Here is an 18058-nt window from a genome sequence, read left to right as displayed (position 1 = left end):
GAGGGGACAAGTGACAAAAATGCAGAGTATGGATTTGCTGTGCCCATGGACATACTCTTTGTCTGCTGTTGAATAATCATTTAGATTGCTACTGCATTTTATTCATATCAGTGTAAATGTGAAAATAAGAACAGTTTGAGGTGAAAAGCATGTGCAAAATAGTGTTTTAAAATTAGTGTTGAAATATGTTTTTAAACACCATTGTGAAAGCTTGCTGTATTTAAAAATGGATTAGTTACAGCGAACTAGGAAGATGAACACCTCAAGCGTCAGAATCAGAAGATTCTCATGGTTTTAAACTCAGTTTTACTATACCCCTTAAAATTCTTCACTGTGAAAATGTAGCCACTTCAGATCATGAATTCAGCCATCATCTTACAAGACTAGTACCAGGTGAATTTTGGATTATGTTAATGACTGCCTGTTATTCAAGATTATTTAGTATCTGTGACATCTCCTGTCTTCTTAAAACACTTCTACAAGTAACCATCCTCATAGCATTTTGGTGCAGCAAGGTTTTGAAACTCAAGGATGGAAACTAATTTCCAATAATCAGAGAAAGCAAATATTGAAGAAATTCAAGTTAAAATTAAAAGCTAAGAAATTCCGATGACCTTTTTGAGTGCAGTGGTGAATGCAAGGTGCATAAGAGATCTGCCTGCTCCTGCCTCATATCAGCTTCATTGAAACAGGAGCAGAGAGAATTGAAAAGATCCCAGACACCTCCACTGAAAGTTCTCCTAATGAATCACCACCAATTCAAGCACATAGATACCAATAGAACCAATAGCTCAGTTAGGCAGGCATGACTGGTGTACAAACGCTCTCCTAAAATCAGCTTTCACAGCTGATTGTCTCAGAACTGTCTCTTTCTGAAATGAGAATAAACCCACAAGCCATGATATTCAGGATAGTTAAAGCACAAAAAAACTTGATTGAAATTCTTCTCTGACAGATATGGATAAAGTACATTGATAGAATTAAAAGCTGCATTTCATTTTCCTAAGAAGAGTTATGCAAAAAGTACCTGAATGGAAAGGAAATTGCTGTTTAGCTTCTCCTGTGTGAGCATCCCAAATTATTGTTGTCTGCATCCAAAGAAAGGAGGGAAAAAAAGGATTAGTGACTGTTCAGCTCAGAGAAAAAAAACCCAAATAGCAACCTCACTAAGTAGCAATTCTAAATGATGAACTGATAAAATTATTGACTACAGAGAGCCTTGCATGCTAAACAGTGGGAAAGCCAGAAATTACTTCTAGGTATTACAGAATAATAATCTAAGAGTAGATAAAGAAGTATCATGCCTACAAAAGAAGCAATATAACTATGAAGAATGGCATACTCTCTCTGAAAAATGCTAGAAGACAACAACATTATACATTTTAATAAACATATTGAAAAGAATTTTCAGTTATGATCTTTAAAGAACACTTTCTCCCTTTTCAAAAGATGCAAGTTGAATGCTACTTCAAAATGATGCTGAACCCCATTTGTAACAAACCAACAAGTGAAATGTTTTTCTGTCAGCAGAGTACACAACACTTCTTGCCACTGAGGTGGGACACATTCAGGTCTAATTGGCTTATACAGATTTAATCCATACTCACAAGCACATGTGAGTGTATCCCCTGTAGAGCTCAATACTATCTTCTGAGTGAACTGTCAGTTTATTGGGATTATATACTTCCAGAAGATAAATTAAGGATGCATCATCTTGCTGATAATGGATCACCAAAGAAATGCTGCTTTTATGGAGAATGTAAGTTTGCCAGAGGAATGGAATTACAATTGGGAGACCAGTGTAGCTGAATATAAGGCAGTATTAAAGTGGGTAAAACTAAGCTTCCATTTTCACAAGGATATGTAAATAAAGGGATTTACTGAGCTTACAGATGTACAAACCTCAGCTGGACTCCCCTCTGCCAGCTGCTGGGGAGAAGCACTGTCAGTGCATCTCACTGGAATACAGGCCATGCAGCCTATCCCTTAGAAGTGCCATTTTTCTCTCTGAATTTTGTAAAGGAAGCCAAGGATGACACATGCATCTAATTTTTAGACACTGAAAGTTAGGCAAGATGAATTCTGTGTACTTTCCAGTTTCAATTTTAATGGATCAACAGTCATCTGCTCATTTTAATCTCTAATGTGCACTTAGCTGTAACTACTACATTCTGCTTGATTTTCAGTTCAGAATAATTTTTTTTTTGCATATTTCTAGAGGAAGCCATATATATATTTTATTCAAATAAAAGTGTTGCAACAATTAGATGAGCTAAAAGGTGTGGTATCTTTAAGATCACTTTCTTCCCATAAATAGTTAGCTGATAAAACTTCAGATATTAAGCACTGGAAGCTGTTCCTTCCTTAAGAGAGACACACTCAAGACGCAATTTTACACAATTTTTTAAAAGTTAAGTATTTTCTATGAAAATATTATACATTTATGCAGCCTCAAAACTGCAATCAACATGCACTAAAATATATTAAAGAAATGTAAACTCTCCAGGGTCCTGGAGCAGAAGAAAATAATCTTAAGGAATTTAGCAGCACAAGCTCACTCATCAGCATACTTATATGTTAGAATAATGTATTTTAAAAACTCACTTTATCAACACCAGCACTTAAAATATAATTCCCCTTTTTGTTCCATTTCAGGGCAAATATTGGACCTTTATGTTGACCTAAGGTGCTTGCAAGGTTACCTGGAATAAAGAACAGGTTATTATTACAATTTCTTTACAAACTGGTCAAATAACAGCTCACTGCTGTTTGATGCTTAAGAACACAATAAACGCTTGACTTACCATCTTCTGTCCATATTCTTGCAAAACCATCATATGAGCCTGTAGCCAATAGTGTTCCATCACTCTGTTAGAATATATATAAATGGCAAAGGTGCATATGAAATAAAACCGGTTTCAACCAACCTTTTTCTTTCTTTTTTAAGGTTTGCTAATTGTGATTTATCATTCTGGTCCACTCATTGAGACAGATTATGCTGTGATTTGAACTAAAGGTTATTACTTCAGACAGCACAGAGGAAATAAAATCCTCTAACATAGAGTGAAATACTGGGCTATGCCATCAGGTATGACCCATTTAGTCAAAGAGATTAGAAAAAGAAAACAAGATAGAAAAAGTTCTATGGGCTTCTTCCACTTAACAAACAGATAGTACTTCTTAGCCATAAAGAACTTACAAAACATCAACAGATGACCTAAACCCAGACTAAATCCCAGTTCAGTGAAACTCAGGCACCTTTACATAAAAGAAGGCCCTAAGCCACATACACTCAGGGTGGACACCTCAAATGTTATCCACCACCAAGGAATTGCTTTCTACTTGTCTAAACACAGACTCTCATACATGCTCACAGGTACAGCACCATGATGAAAAAACGGATTCACGGACCCCAGTCAGAAGGAAAAAACCCCATGAATCTCATCAGCAAGTTACATGTATTCTGGAAGGAACCCTTCACAGAAGGGTATGTCCTGTGCAACCAGTGAAGCTGGTGTGATTAGGCCAGAATGAGAATAATTAAAACAGAACTTGACTCAGCCATCTGGTGACACTGTTGAAGCTGGATATTTAGTTTTTCAACATTTCAGAACCTGGATAAAGAGTGAGATTCATCCCAGTTATCTCCAGACATGCAGAAGTCAGGAGTTAGTTCAGGAGTGCCATCTAGTCTCCCTCCATTACTAGCTGCATCATGTAACTGCAACTCTGAGGTGCAACTCATGAACTCGTTTGCTTTAGATTATGCCCAATCCAATATGAAGGTGCGTGTCTCTGTCTCTGCTGGCTTAAGGTGAGTCTAGAGGACTAGCTTGGATGGATAAACCAACAGGAGATGAATCCTACCCAAGGTATCAAAGGGCATGATCTGAATACGACCTCCAGAAATAACCTTTCTTATAACCCTTATGTCATGTAAGTCACATAAACCAGAGAAGAACTAACTCAATACCACCTATGTGAATATTTCACAGGGAAATATGACTAATATTGTGGTTCTAAATAAACAATAAATGCAGTTGGCATTTCTATTTTGATGAATAGAAAATTAGAAAAAGGCATGAAATAATCCTTTAAAACATATGCCCACTCCAATCCTCCAAAAACATTGACTCAGAGCACTTGTAAATTTAACTCATATAATAATGAAGCGGGGGGGAAATACCATAACTTAAGGAAAGCTCACTGTAATGTACACTTCTCTGGACTGGTGATGATAAAAAAGGTGATAAAGGACAAAAAGAGAAAAAGAAAAGCTCAGGAACTTAGATATACGGTTTATCCAAATTTGTTGCTGGTAATTCACATTCTTTGGGATACTCAAAGTAAGTTGGAAGCACTTTAAGTGTTTGAATAAGGAATATTTCCCTAACTTAAGTACTAGTACAATGCTAATGAAGTACCAATGAAGTCTGGAGCGTAAGGAACTACTACAGGAAATACTAGAGGATGCACTATATTTTGGACAATTTTTCTCCTAACTGTTCTCCACTCATTGCACGTTTTCCTCTTTCAGTTTCTCTTTTCTTACTCCTAGATGCATTTTTTTCACAACTCTTTTTATTCACTTTAATATCCACAGGAAACAAGTAATGAACATAAGCTTGAGTTTTTATTTGTTTCCTTGACCTACCTCTACTTTGTGTACTATTCACCAACTTCTTCCATTGTGCAAATACAAAATACACAGGGGAAAAGTGACTTGTGCAGTGGCTTTATCTTTTACTTTGTGAAGCACCTAGCTCACCTGAAGGACAATACTGCAGTAAAGATTAATTGAAACTTGATCTCTGGCCAGCAACTGAGACTGTACATAACTGCTGAAAATCCTTTCTGGTATTTAATTAATCTGTTTTCCTATGAAAACAAGACTAATGTGATCACTATGTCCACAGCAAAACAGACAGAATGAAAATTATCTTGAAGTAATTAAGGTTCCTGCAAGGTCTTGTAAATTTTTCTGGCAAATATTAGAGCAGCCCAAAGGCACTGCCCAGACAAGGGATTGTCAACAATACCTGTCCTCTCTGCTCACTTCAAAACTCTTTGTGCAGGAGCACATTATCTAAGATAGGAGATTCTGCAGGATGAAAGTAAAAAAGGGATCAGGCAAGACAGTTTCTTCTAGAAGGTAAGGACACCGTTAACTTAACTACACATGCTCCTATCAAGACAAAGAAAATAATGTGAACACATTTTGCTGTGCACAGCATAATTCAAATGAGAAGATCTGGAGAGTCCAACCTCAGAAAACGTTTCACTGGTGCTTTTATCTCCTTACATGCAAAAATAAAGTAACTATGAGATCCAAATACATTATTAATGAGGCTTCAGTATTACACAGATTGTTTGTTTAATCTTTGTTCTTAAAGCAAGCTAAGTTTATTTTTACCCATGCTCCTAAAATAGAGATATAAATATATCATTGTTAAGCTTGAAGATGGCAACAGTTTTGGAAAATTACAGCATGTAGGAGAAAGTTCAGCCTATTAGGAGTATTTGAAACAAGAGGTCAGTAGGTTAGGACAGAGCTTCTAGTCACCTCAGATATGAAAGATACGGAGCAGCAACTGTAATTGCCTTGGAATTAAATTTAGACAGTTAAAAACCATGCACAGTCTTAGAAGTTAGCTTACATTCCAGTCCAATGAAGTCACATCCTTATTGCTGGGGACATCATGTCCTCCTTCTCTTATGCAGTGCCTCAAAACTAGCTGAGTGGAACTGCTGTTGCTGTTTTCATTGAGATTCCATATCCTGGCCGTTGAGTCTCCGGATCTATAAAGCAATTATGCAAATAAGTTGAAAACTCCTCATGTTGACCTAGCAAACAGTGCAAAAGCCTGTATTTCTGTTTTCATTGAGACAACATTACAGCCTTGCAGAAGATTGGAGGAACAAAAGCTGCTGGTCTGAACTGTAACGGGAGTGTCTGACTGCACAGGGCTGCTCTGGCTCTGTGTAAAATGCAGGTGTAAGACTTTGGTGCTGAAATTAGCAGAAGCTCACCTAGGGGAGGGCCCTATTCCATTGAAATGTTCCAAATTTTGCAAGTAGAAGTGGTTTTGAACCTCCTGAGAATTCTAATGCTTCTCCTGTGCACTGCCAAGTGCATCCAAAGTAGATCCAACCACCTTTCCCTAAACCTGCTGAATTGATCAGGGCATTACAAACCTTTAAGAAACAATTTTTTCTTTCCAACTCTTTCTGCACTCTGTGTACTTTTCTAAAAATGCTAACACATATTTAAATTATACCTGTCATAATAATTTTGTTTATTCAGGGAAGTTTACATGAAACTTTTGCATAAACTCACTGTCTACATTTTGCACTACATACCAAAAGCTGGCATCACCATATCTGAGTTAGTATGGGGCAAGTTACAGTAACTGACTGTAGCCTAGCTGCTTACATAATGTTGTCTGAAAAAGTGGCAAAATAAATACAGCCATAATAGAACAATGTAGAGGCAGCATCAGGATTTTGATCTATTTTATAGACCAATGATTTTCTACAGAGGTGTTTTTAATGCAGGTTGAAACCCTGATTTTGCTTAGAAAAGGTTTTGAGGAGGAAGAGAGGAAGAGGCTATCATTATCTACTTGTAAATAATATATTTATTTTGACTTTGCATAAACCTTTATTCTACTGAATAATGTCTCTAAGATTCAGAGATAATTTGCCATGGAGTGAAAAATATTCCACATTAAAAGTTTACTGGGATTTTTTTTCGCCCTCCTTCATTTTTCAAAACAACAATGACCAAAACCAAGTATCCTGGATTACTTGTTTTGTCAAGAAAGCAATTTTCATTTACATGCAGTAAGTAGAAACTCAGAGCAGATTTAGCATCTCTCTCATACTTGCAAGAATTCATACAGTCTAGATGAAATTTCATTGTGGATACATCTGATGTGTTAGCTTTTCCCTCTTTTTTAAAGTAATGACAGAAAACTTCCTTTCCTATACACTATCAAGGAGAAAAAGTCTTTCTTCAAAGATCCATTTTTGTTTGATAAGCCATGTTTTACTGAAAAAAAAAATCCAGCACAAGAGAATACTAGATTTGCTTTTGGTGTACTAGTAAAGCATTTCAATTATTGATACTAAGAATACCAGGCAAACTTTCAACACTTGACATATCTTCAAATGCAAATATTGACCAAGCAATTATTGAACTCCATTGATCTTTGTGTATTATTTTACTAATAATTTAGCCTAATTTTACACAAACATTTCAACTGTAAAAGCAAACACACCTCTGCCTGTATTAGTAGCTCTGAGCTTTTCTGGGTTATGGCATGCCTGGGGAATGTGATCCCATCTCCTGTGAACCTTTGTGCCAAGCTGAGATGTGATGGCTGGCCAGGGTTTTGAACCCAGCTACTCCTGCAAAGCCACTCTTTAATTTTTGAGACATATCATTCACATTAGTGATTAAGAAATAATTCAGATCAGGGTAATTTTTATCACACAGCTGTGACTGTAATATACACCCTTATTTATTCAGAGGTCTGGAAAACTGACAGTTTTGCATATGTTGGCTAGAATATTAACCAAGTTAATAATGAGGCTCAGAAGTTAAGGAACATTTTTAACTGTGGTAATTAACAATGATGGAACATAAGTCTTTAAAGGAGTGCTTCGTTGGTTAACAAGCTAAGTAGGAAATTCCTTCAGAGCTGGCTTCTCTCCTGTGTAAGACTGCAGGACCGTCCTGCCTTCATTGTAATAATTCAGTTTGTTATTGGACCTTGTGAATAAGGTACTCAGTCACTTGGCTATCAAATACAATATCTTATTTGCTAGTTGTAAAAGGGTTATGTTTTGTTTTTCAACAGTTTTATTTAGTCGGTTTTCTGGCAAGGCCTGGGCAATCTTATTTTCTAGTATTTTCATTTTGTTTTTCCCTTTTCTTCTCCCAAAGCTACATAAGCTATTATGTGTCCCTGCAGAGAGGCTTTATAAGCCTACCAGTGTGCAGCAAGGGTATTTGTGTGTCTTCCTTTTTGTTGCTGGGCAAAAAAAAAAAAAAAAAAGAGTGCAGAGAATGCTCTGGAAAGTATTCTGATTTCTGTTGAACGATTCACTGAACCCTGCCTTATTAGAGGAGCACAGTTCAAGCACAATTCAGAAAGATATTTAATCTCCTTTGCCCACAGAAGCATTTCTATCTACATGATAAAGCAGCTCATTCCAACATGCAAGTCATGAACACTTGATTAATAGGTACAGTCCTCTGCACTGTGGTAGAGTATTGCCAAATTTTAGGAAGGCTATTTCTGAAAGGATTTTATTTCATGCTCTCCTGCCCCAGTATGTTCATGAATCAAGGTGGACAAATGTTTCTGGAATTTAATTTGTGACATATAAAATCACCATTCTGTAACTGGGAGCACAGAGGTTGTTGTAAGTACTGCAACTGGGTGAAGAATTTTGCAAGATGGTTGTTGAACCTTGGTATTCCTAATCTTCAGCTACAAGATTTAAAATCACTGTTATTTTGAGATGCAATACTGCTAATGTGTATTTGCTACTTTAGCTTCAACAGGTTAGAGTTTTTATTATTTTATTTTAAGAAATATTATTAAAAGAATTATGGGAAAAAACTCTCTTCTTTTTTTTTTTTTTTTTTTTTTTTAAACATCTAACATTTCCTTAATAAAGCACATCTCTTAAACTAAGTGCTTACTGTTCCTGGGCAGTTAGTAGAAGGAAGTGCTTCACAGGTGTCCTGATTAAGATCTCTGCCCCACTGATTCTACAACATTACTCCCTGCTACAGGTTATTCAAGTCAACCTCCCCTAATAACTGACCACTTTGCATTAATGGATTTGATGTACTGAGGAAACCAGTCCAAATAGTCCCCTGCTAACAAATAAGCACTTAAGAGTTAGCAGAATTAATATGTGGCACTGACATTGAGGGGTGGTGTCTGAAATTAACACTCTCAAACTCATAAATCAAAAGGATTATTCTGAAAGGTAATTTACAGTAGATCCTAAACCACTGATATGAGGAGTACAGTAACCTGAAGTACTATATATATATGAAACCTAGAAACTATGACAGCAGATAGCCTAGGAACATCTTTTCTTGCTTCCAAGAGACCCAGCCAGAACTGAAAGGTCTTGGACAACAGCTTTTGCAGAAAATTACTTTGCTGACTAGGGAGAGCAAAAGGTGCACAGAGAGGTCTAGAAGAAACAAGTCACAGCCTCTCTGTGTGAGAGGCTGGCATAGATTAGCTGATAAGCAAAGAAACCTACTGTTGGTTTTGGGACTGAGGCCAGGTCCCTCTGCTTCATGGCTGTGTGAATTACTTGAAGGGCAATGATGTCACAGAACAGAACAAACTCTTGGAAGCAGCAGTGGAACGCATTGACAAAAACATCCTAAGTTCAACTGGAAAAGGTTCTGGAGTTCAAGGCTCTAGCAGCCTTGACATTTAGAGTCCATCCACTTCCACACTGGGAAATTCAAGCATGTTCAGAATGCTCTGTGTCACCAGACCATGATGACCTGTGCAAGCAAACTGACAGGTTATTCCCTGGCCAGATTTTGACTTGTATTAATTAGCACTCTTGCTTGAGTCTCTGATGTTCTCTCTGAATAACTTCTGGGCACGGTTACAATGTCCAGAGATGATTCCCAATGTGCAGTTTGTTTGGCAGCCAGGGCAGTTTGCTAGCACAGACACCAGCCTTTCTGTGCCAGCTGGCCTCAGTGCCTAGGAATATTCCCAGGCACAGTTAGTTTACTAATGTGGATGCAGCTGTAATGGATTTCTGTACTACACATGGAACATAACCATCTGCAACCATTTAAATGTGTCATGAAATTAAAACATAGATATTGAAAGATAACTAGCAGAAGATATCAGTCTTTGGCTGGGAATGGCCAAATCTTGAGATTTAACAAAGCACCTCTTTTTTTGGTATTCCTTCACCTGTCCAAACCACTCTATGCAATTATTTGCTTTGGAATGTTGACTTCCTTCATAAAGTGTAGTTAATTATCTTACATGGCTGTATGTACACACTTCATTCTATTATTATAATGCTTCTGTTCATAACATCTAAGCATTCTTTTCATAGGCATCTGGTGACAGTCAGGCCTTTGATAGCATTTACTGGTATTTCTAGTATCCCCCATCCTCAGCTTTAAGCGTTATGTGTGTGGTGGAGGGGGAAGAGCAGCTGCAGAATATATTTTTCTAGCTATTTGATCAGAGAAATTCCTGTCTCTCTGTTATATATTGAAATAACTGTTTGCAAAGCCCAAAGAGTATATATAAGTGTGTATATATAGTCTTCACACACTAAGGAAAAAGCAACTGAGTAGATATGACATTAAATATCAAAATCCCTTTTTCTCAGTGGGATGGTCACTAAATCTGGAAACTAGTGCTCTAGTTTTGGGTAATTCATTCTACATGTCTCTTAAACAGCTTGCTTCAGATTAGGTTCTGAACCTGCATTATTCTTTTAGTTAAGGATTACATCAGGTTGTTGTCTAAACTCCTACTGCTAGCTGTTAGAAAAATCTATTGCCTGTGTAACAAGGCTTCAGGAAAATACTTTGTCATTAATTGAGAATCAATTAGTCACTTTATAAACAAAACAAATATGTTATTATTTCCCCTATTTAATAGCTAGGTTTTAAAATGTGTTTTTAAAGATGGGTACAATCAAGCAGATGGGAAACCCGAAGAAAAGTATTGACTGGACAGCACAATATGGCTGTTACAGAATCTAACAATCTGACACTCACACATCAGACTAACTGCAGTGTTCTTTTTTTAATCATTACTTTGTAAAGGGCAAACAGAACTGCAGTATACTGTGGATCTCAGGGAATTTCTCTCCCTTGCTTAACCGGTGCTGTAACAGGGAGTTGACCTGTAGATAAAAGCTTGCACTGTTATTACACCAGACAAAAGCTTCTTTGTGCAGGGGCATAATCACTTACTCAGCTCTCTTCCTTCAGTTTCACTTTCTTCTGAGCATTCTCTGCCATTTCAGTCACTAAGCTTCACCAGGCACTGGCTGCTGCATCACCCTAATTCCAGCTGCATCCCTACCTTGTTTCTTACAAGCAGGCTAAAATCTGACCAAGATGCACATGGATCTAAATTATTTGCATTGTCATTGCACTGCTCTTAGTCTATGTAAAGCACATGATTGTACTTTGTAAGCACATGTGTATTTATGTGCCTCCACAGTCACTAGCAAAGCTCATTACAAAAGACCTATTACACTGAAGGGTAAAGCTTAATGGAATTGCTAGTGAGCGGGTATTCCGCTGGCTCAGATATCTGACTAATAGTTCTGATTATCATCCTCCAGGTTTACCTCTAAGATATCACAGTCCAGGGATCCATCTACCAATGCTTAGCACCCTGAGGCAAAGTCAAACACACACTACAACACATACTCTGGTTTATGAAGTGCTCCACCATTTAAATTGTGCACACTAGGATTGTGCACCATGGATCCTAGGGAAGCAGTCCACTGTTGCAAACATTGACTTGCTTAAAATTGATAAATAAAGATACTTAGTACTACAGATGCTAAAAGCATTATCAGACCTGGATATTCCAGAAAAAAAAAAAGCATACTTAGCAGGATTCTGGTTTCCAAAATCCCAGTTTGTTGTCTGAAATTATTCTTTTAATATTTCTATCTTCACTCTCTTGGAGATCTCTACTGTTCATCCAACACGGAATTTATTTTATTTTTCTATTTATACTGTTTTCATTTTTCTATTTATACTTGTTTTCATGAACCAAGTGAACAAAGGTAAGAAGACTATTCTGATAATCTTGCAAAAAAAGCTAGAAATAAAATAAGGACTCTCCTCTTCCTTGTGAGGAAAGTATCCTACTACTGCTAAGTAACTTTGAGTGATTTACCTCCTCAAACTTTGATCAGCTTTACTCATGTTCCCAGTTATACTTCTTAAATTTAGTCTTCATGTAAAGGCTTAATTTAAAGCATGAACACAGATTCCACCAATGCCTGCATAGAGCTCCTGGGATATGTTTACAATCATGGTTTTGTCTGGATCAAAAGTGCTTTTGTAAGTGAGTCCCCTGATTATCCCACTTAGGATGCTCTGGTGGTCATTGCAGAGCAGTCCTGCAGAGGATACACTGGACTCCCTTCCAATGACACTAAACCACAGCATCCCCTTAAACCACTACTTACAGTTCAGCTCAGTGAAACAAACTTAGGTCCAGTCTGAAGCACCCCCATCTCCACACTTTTTAAAAAATCTGGTGGATGCCAATGACTTTCTGAGACTTCAGTGTGAATCAATTACTAAGAGCAGTAGATTACACGAGCTCCAAATAGTCTGAGAATTATCCATAATTATTAAAAAAATATTCCCAAAAATTTGCATGCATTTAGGGCCACAGAATTTACATCTTAGATGTACAAATTCTTCATATTTGTCGTTACCTTATAATTATTTAGCAGTTAGGCAGGTATGGTACTGCTGAAAAAACACTGGCTGATAAACATCCCAAATACACTTGCAAGTTCCTGCATCTCTAAATATTCTCTAATTGCAGCAGCTGGTTTGAGTCACTGTCTGTCTTACCCAGATGCTAGCAGGTCACTGACAGGGTTCCAGGCACAGATGAACACTTCTGATTCATGGCCCCGAAGGACTGTTGCTTTGTTAGGAGGGATTTCAACATCCCCGTCAATTTCCATTGGCTTTGAATGATTATCTGTAAGGAGATATATCAGAATAAATAGTTTACAAGATGCAGTTAGGTCTGTTTTAAAATTATTCTAGTTATCCAAGGCCTGAAGCTTACAGCAGCATATACACCAAAATCAATACTCTGTGCTGTGCCACTGACAGTATTACTCTATTTGGTTCCCTCTGGCCATTCAAATTTATGACATTTCCTTAAAATATAGAGCTTTCAAAACATTTTGTATAAATCTACATAGCTTTTCATCCTCCAAATATTCAGGATTTAGTTCAGTGTAGTTTTTATTTTGAAGCTGGCCTCATTAAAAATGACTTACAGATATATTAAAATAATTTTAAAAATAACATAAAGCATTTATATTTTCTTACATAATCTCCTGTAAGTAATATCTGCTCCTAACAGACAAAAATATACTGAGTAGGGGCTTCTTTCCTGAAGCACATCAGGGAAATGGTGAATGATCACCTTCTCAAGGATATTGTAATACATACAAAGGTACCAAATGAGTAATAGATATACTTAACCTGCATGCTGTAACTCTGCAGTTCTTTGGACTGCAGTCTAGGTAACATCACTTTCAGAAACTTCCTTTATTGTCTTAAGCAAGAAAAAGTGAATTTAAAATGATGGATTTCTCTTAGTAACAACAGTTCATTCCAACTTGCATCATGAACCATGTTTTTACTTCAGACTTCCTCTGCTTCTGTATAAATCTTCCTCATTAAGCTCCAGCTAAACTCCCTGGCAGCATTACAAGATTATTATTCTCTGCAAACAAGACACCATCCAAGGACAGGTGACACACTGCAACAGCAGACAGCAGATTTTACACACCCAGGTGTGGCCCATTTTGCAGAAAGCACATCCAAGAGCAGGTAGCAGGCAGCCTTCTGTTACCTAACCAATGCTTTGGACAGCTGACCAGCTCTGACTGATCAAAATGCAAGTTCTCTTTTTGAGTTAAGTCTTTCAGTTAGTCATTATTTAATCACATATGGAGACACATAGGTTTGCAAGTAGAATAATTAACCTCCCTCATTGCTACATGTTTATGGCATTTCAAATCAGCCATCTGTCCTGATAATTCCCTATGTGTATGATTATTAAACTGAATACTGTTGAGATATACCAATACTCAAGATTTAGCCTGACACCAGCAGCTGGGATCAGGCACTGAAGAGTGAAGCACTATTAAAACCCAACAGAAGATACAAGTCTAGAACTCGCAATCCTCTATTGCTCAGCACAGCACAGAATCACCATGCTTAAAGCATATTTTCATGAGAAAAACAGCAGCATGACAATGGCTATGTATTCATCTGTGTCCTCTTCACAATGTGAGCTAGAAGCTTGGGGTAAATCAAGAAGATATTTCGAGCACTTTAATTTGAAAAATTTAAATGAGATGCCATGCTTACGACATAGGATCCTACTGTTACCTGCCTGGCTCTAAGGGCAGGGCTGCTTTTTGCTCTCAATTAAAACCAAATGACAGCTGGGAAGCAGCCTTACTCCAAGGTCCCAGAGTGAAGAGTAGCAGAACAAAGCCATCAGATACTCAGGTGTATTTTTCATTTGTATGTGGCCAGATGGAAAAACCTAGACACACACTTTGAATGCTATTAACTGCTGTGAAAAAAGCCCCACGAATAGTCATGCTGTGAAAAAGAAACCTTGATTAGCTGATACCTGGATTAGTACATGCAAGACCAATTGGCCTCTGGGAACAATGAAATACCTGAAGAATTGTTTCGTATTGTATCTTCCAGTAATGACTTTTACAGAATAGTTTTGGTGGTTTAGGAGAAAAGAGAGGGAAGGATGAGAAGCCTTTCAAAAATAATTTGCCACTGTTCACATTTTATGTGTTTTCTTCCTATTTGCATCAGTAGTCAGGAGCATTCATATTTATAGTGTAACTGTTCAGCACTAAACTTAGAACGCCCCATTGAACAAACAGGACAGCTCATGCCTCTGTGATACTGCCTCAGGCTCTTACCAGATTCAGAAGACACTTGCAGTATGACTGATAAAATTATGGTAACAACAAAAAACTGCAGAAAGCCCTGAGCATAAATTGGCACCCTCTCAAGAGTGACAAGTTCTGACCTCTTGGGAGCCCTGGTCTCACCTGGAAATTTGGTTTTCCTATGGATGCAGCTGCAATGTGTGCATGGGGAATGAGAATGAATAGATAACTGAGATGCAGTAACCATCAAGAGCAGGCTTCTTTTGCTCTGAAGTACCTTCCAAGCAGAAATCTTTCCTTTAAGATCTTATTTGCACAAAATTGCCCTAGGGGGGTTCTCTGGAAGAGAAGGCATTCTTACTAACTGCAGCAGAGCCTCAGGTGAAAAACTAATACTGCAGGTCACATAGGGAAGGACTCTAATATCCAAGTGTTAACACAAAACATTTTCTAAAGGCCAGGGCATCTTTGGTAATGGTCTACATTATATTATAATTATTTTCCTCAAATGTATCAAGAATCTCAAATGACTGGAAATGAGAAGTCATAGTACCCCAAAGTATTAAGACTGAGTGGATTTTTTTAGTGTAAAAAGAAAAATTCTAACACACTAATAAGCAGTGTTAATTATTTCCTCAAAAGAAAAAAATAGATGTTTTAAGATCATATGAGTGCTAACCCTGTTCTATTCTCAGGAAATGTATTTTTTTAATTTTTTTTTTACTTAAATCTTTAAGAGCCCTTTCACTAAAGTTGTTCTTTATGGCTCTAGTTTTAATAAAGGAATAGGGCTTAGTTCTCTTTCCAGAGCTTTAATTTTTGTAAACCTAAGCCAATACTTGCAAATATAATGAAACAAATGACACTAAAAATATTTGTGTTGGAACTCAAACCAAAGTTTGGCTCTATTTCTACATGCTGACTTTTATTTTTTCCTGTAACATTTGAAGTGACTTAAAACTGAGAACATTACTTGGGAAGCAACAAGGCAAGGCAGTGACTTTTTTTATTCAGTATTTCAATCATCTGCACCTCAAACTATTGTTATTGTTGTTTGTCTCTTCTCTTTCTTAAATCTATCCTATTGTATTGGTTATGCCACATACAAAAACTTATCAGATAATATTAAATATTTTGAAACCTTTTTGGAAAGACTTAAGAGTGTCAGGGAGAACTCCATGCCAGAATAAATGCAAACTAGGTAATTTCTCAAAGACATGTCTTCCTCCTGCTCCACCCATCCCACCTTTTTTCAAAGCCTGATATTTGGGTGACTTCCAGGTTATGACTAAGGACTAGCACATTATTTAAACCTGTGCCAATATATGCCAGGTCTGTGGAATACAACAACAGTAAAAATTAAGGTTTGGGAAATTTCTCACAGCTTTCATATCAGCAGTCTTTTCTACTCAGTAGGTCTCCCATGATTATTTCTTTCTCCCAGGAAAAGTCCTTCTCTGCATTCCAAGAAAGGGTCTGCAACTGTGTGTGAAAATCCTTCTATTAAAAACAGCTGTAAGAATTATTATTTTTTTAATTGGAAAATGTCAGATTTGCGATATCAAGGCTTATGGTGTAGCTATAAAAATGAACTGATCTTTAAGCTTTCCTTTTGTTAATACAATAGTAGGTATGTTTCTTTGGATCAGAAGGAAATACACCTAAGTGGCTCTCTTTTAGTGATGAACCAATGATAACAATTTGATTTTTTCTGGGCCTGAGACAGTGAGACATTCCCCTAAAATTTTCACATGTCAGCTGAAGATGTGTAAACAAACAAAATGTCAGCATTTGATAAATTTAACAGTACTTTAATTTCTGTTTGCACCCCTTCACATATGAAATGAGTTAGGTTTCAAAGCAGAGGATTAGTTGAAAGTAAAACATATGCAATCCATAGTCTAAGAACAAATTGGAAGTTTTTAAATGTTCACATTTTTTGTTACATTTGCTTTCTCAAATAAAAATGTTATTTAAATAACTGCAGTTTTACTGGGGGAAACTAACCTGTCCAACTGGAATTCTCTGACGGAAAACCTGTTTTGAAAGTTTTTTTCTCACTGACCCACAGAGGAATCTATTCAGATCAAAGAGAAGGTGGAGACTGATAAAGGTATCTACACTGCAGAACTAATAAAATCTGTTACATGATTACAGCTCTGACCTTGTGTAAGCCGAAGAGCTGTTAGAATTTTCTACAAAAAACCTGCCATGCATGTTCCTCTAGAGTTTTCTTTTAAGACAACTGCCCTTACTGGGCAGTAAGGGCTGGTTTCAGAAATCAGCCAGTATGCAAATGGGCCTTGCACACAGAAACCAGAACCAGTAATCCCATCTGCCCCACAGCGTTAGCACAGTCATCAGGATCTAGTCACACAAACAGGTAGGTCCCACTCCATGCTGGGAATGTCTGACTTTGGGTGATTAATATAGAAGTGCAGTCTCCCTTAGTCACCCATGAACAAAGGTGAATTCAGCGCTCTTGAGAACCAACTGTTCCCAAAGACTCAGGAAGGCAGGGCCTTCAGTTGGATACTTGCAGTGAACTGTATGAATTAGCACATGCTATTAAATAAAAGGTCAAGGAACAATTTTGCTCTGTGCCTTCAAGACAAGTTGGCTGCATCCAAGCTCTTTGCTGGGAATGGTCCTCGGCACATGTGCTTGGCAATGCTGGTCAGAAATGGATAGTTGGTATAGTCCAAACTGGGCTAATGACCATGACAGTAAGGCTATGGATGCTCCTGTGCTTGGCCACACCCTATAAGAATGGAAGCTGGAACATGCCAAACTGGGCCAAGGACCATGCCAAGGCTATGGATGATCACAGGACAGCTACTGCACAAGGCTACGCACTGGTCACACAATTACTTAGAGGGCTTGTAGGTCTGTTGGAGGTTAGGATTACCCCTTTTGTTTTCTTTCTCTCAGGGCATTTTCTCCCTGCTCAGGGACAATAACAAGAGGTACTTAAGAGAGACAAAAGAAGTTGTCACAGTACAGGGAAAGGGTGTGGCTAGCTACTCTCTTAGCTGAGTGATTTCTCTTGGAGGGGCAGAGATAGCGAGATTTGGAGGCACAGGAGTCATATTCTCCATTCCAAGAGAGGTTCCTGCCTCCCTTGGCAGGCACCTGTCTTTCAAACCAAGACAAGGTCCCAGCCTCTCAAACCATCTCTCTCCTGGCCTGGCCAAAATGACAAGCTTCGTCTGCTGCCCACTTTTTATCCAATACCTAAAAGCATCTAGAAGATTGATAGTGAAGTCTGGGTATCCTGCTCCAAGGAGAGAGCATACAGCTCCACTTCTTGATTCTGTCTTCAACTTGCAATTCTGAA

The 18058-nt window shown here is 37.6% G+C and overlaps 1 protein-coding gene across 8 annotated transcripts in view; it reads right to left on the bottom strand.

Annotated features, from left to right (window-relative positions):
• TBL1X (transducin beta like 1 X-linked) overlaps positions 1 to 18058 on the bottom strand; it is a 196045-nt gene that overhangs the window by 14491 nt on the left and 163496 nt on the right. For all 8 annotated transcript variants that reach the window (XM_085584307.1, XM_085584294.1, XM_021527743.3 and 5 more), the window contains 5 exons: positions 12629 to 12761; positions 5658 to 5799; positions 2805 to 2868; positions 2605 to 2702; positions 1028 to 1088 (listed from right to left, as the gene is read on the bottom strand). In XM_085584307.1, the coding sequence (XP_085440433.1) occupies positions 1028 to 1088; positions 2605 to 2702; positions 2805 to 2868; positions 5658 to 5799; positions 12629 to 12761 (498 nt within the window). The remainder of the gene's footprint in view (positions 1 to 1027; positions 1089 to 2604; positions 2703 to 2804; positions 2869 to 5657; positions 5800 to 12628; positions 12762 to 18058) is intronic.

This window comes from Lonchura striata, chromosome 1 (assembly GCF_050655825.1).
Source record: "Lonchura striata isolate lonStrDom1 chromosome 1, ASM5065582v1, whole genome shotgun sequence".
Taxonomy (NCBI): Eukaryota; Metazoa; Chordata; class Aves; order Passeriformes; family Estrildidae; genus Lonchura; species Lonchura striata.
This window is presented reverse-complemented; position numbering and strand designations above follow the sequence as displayed.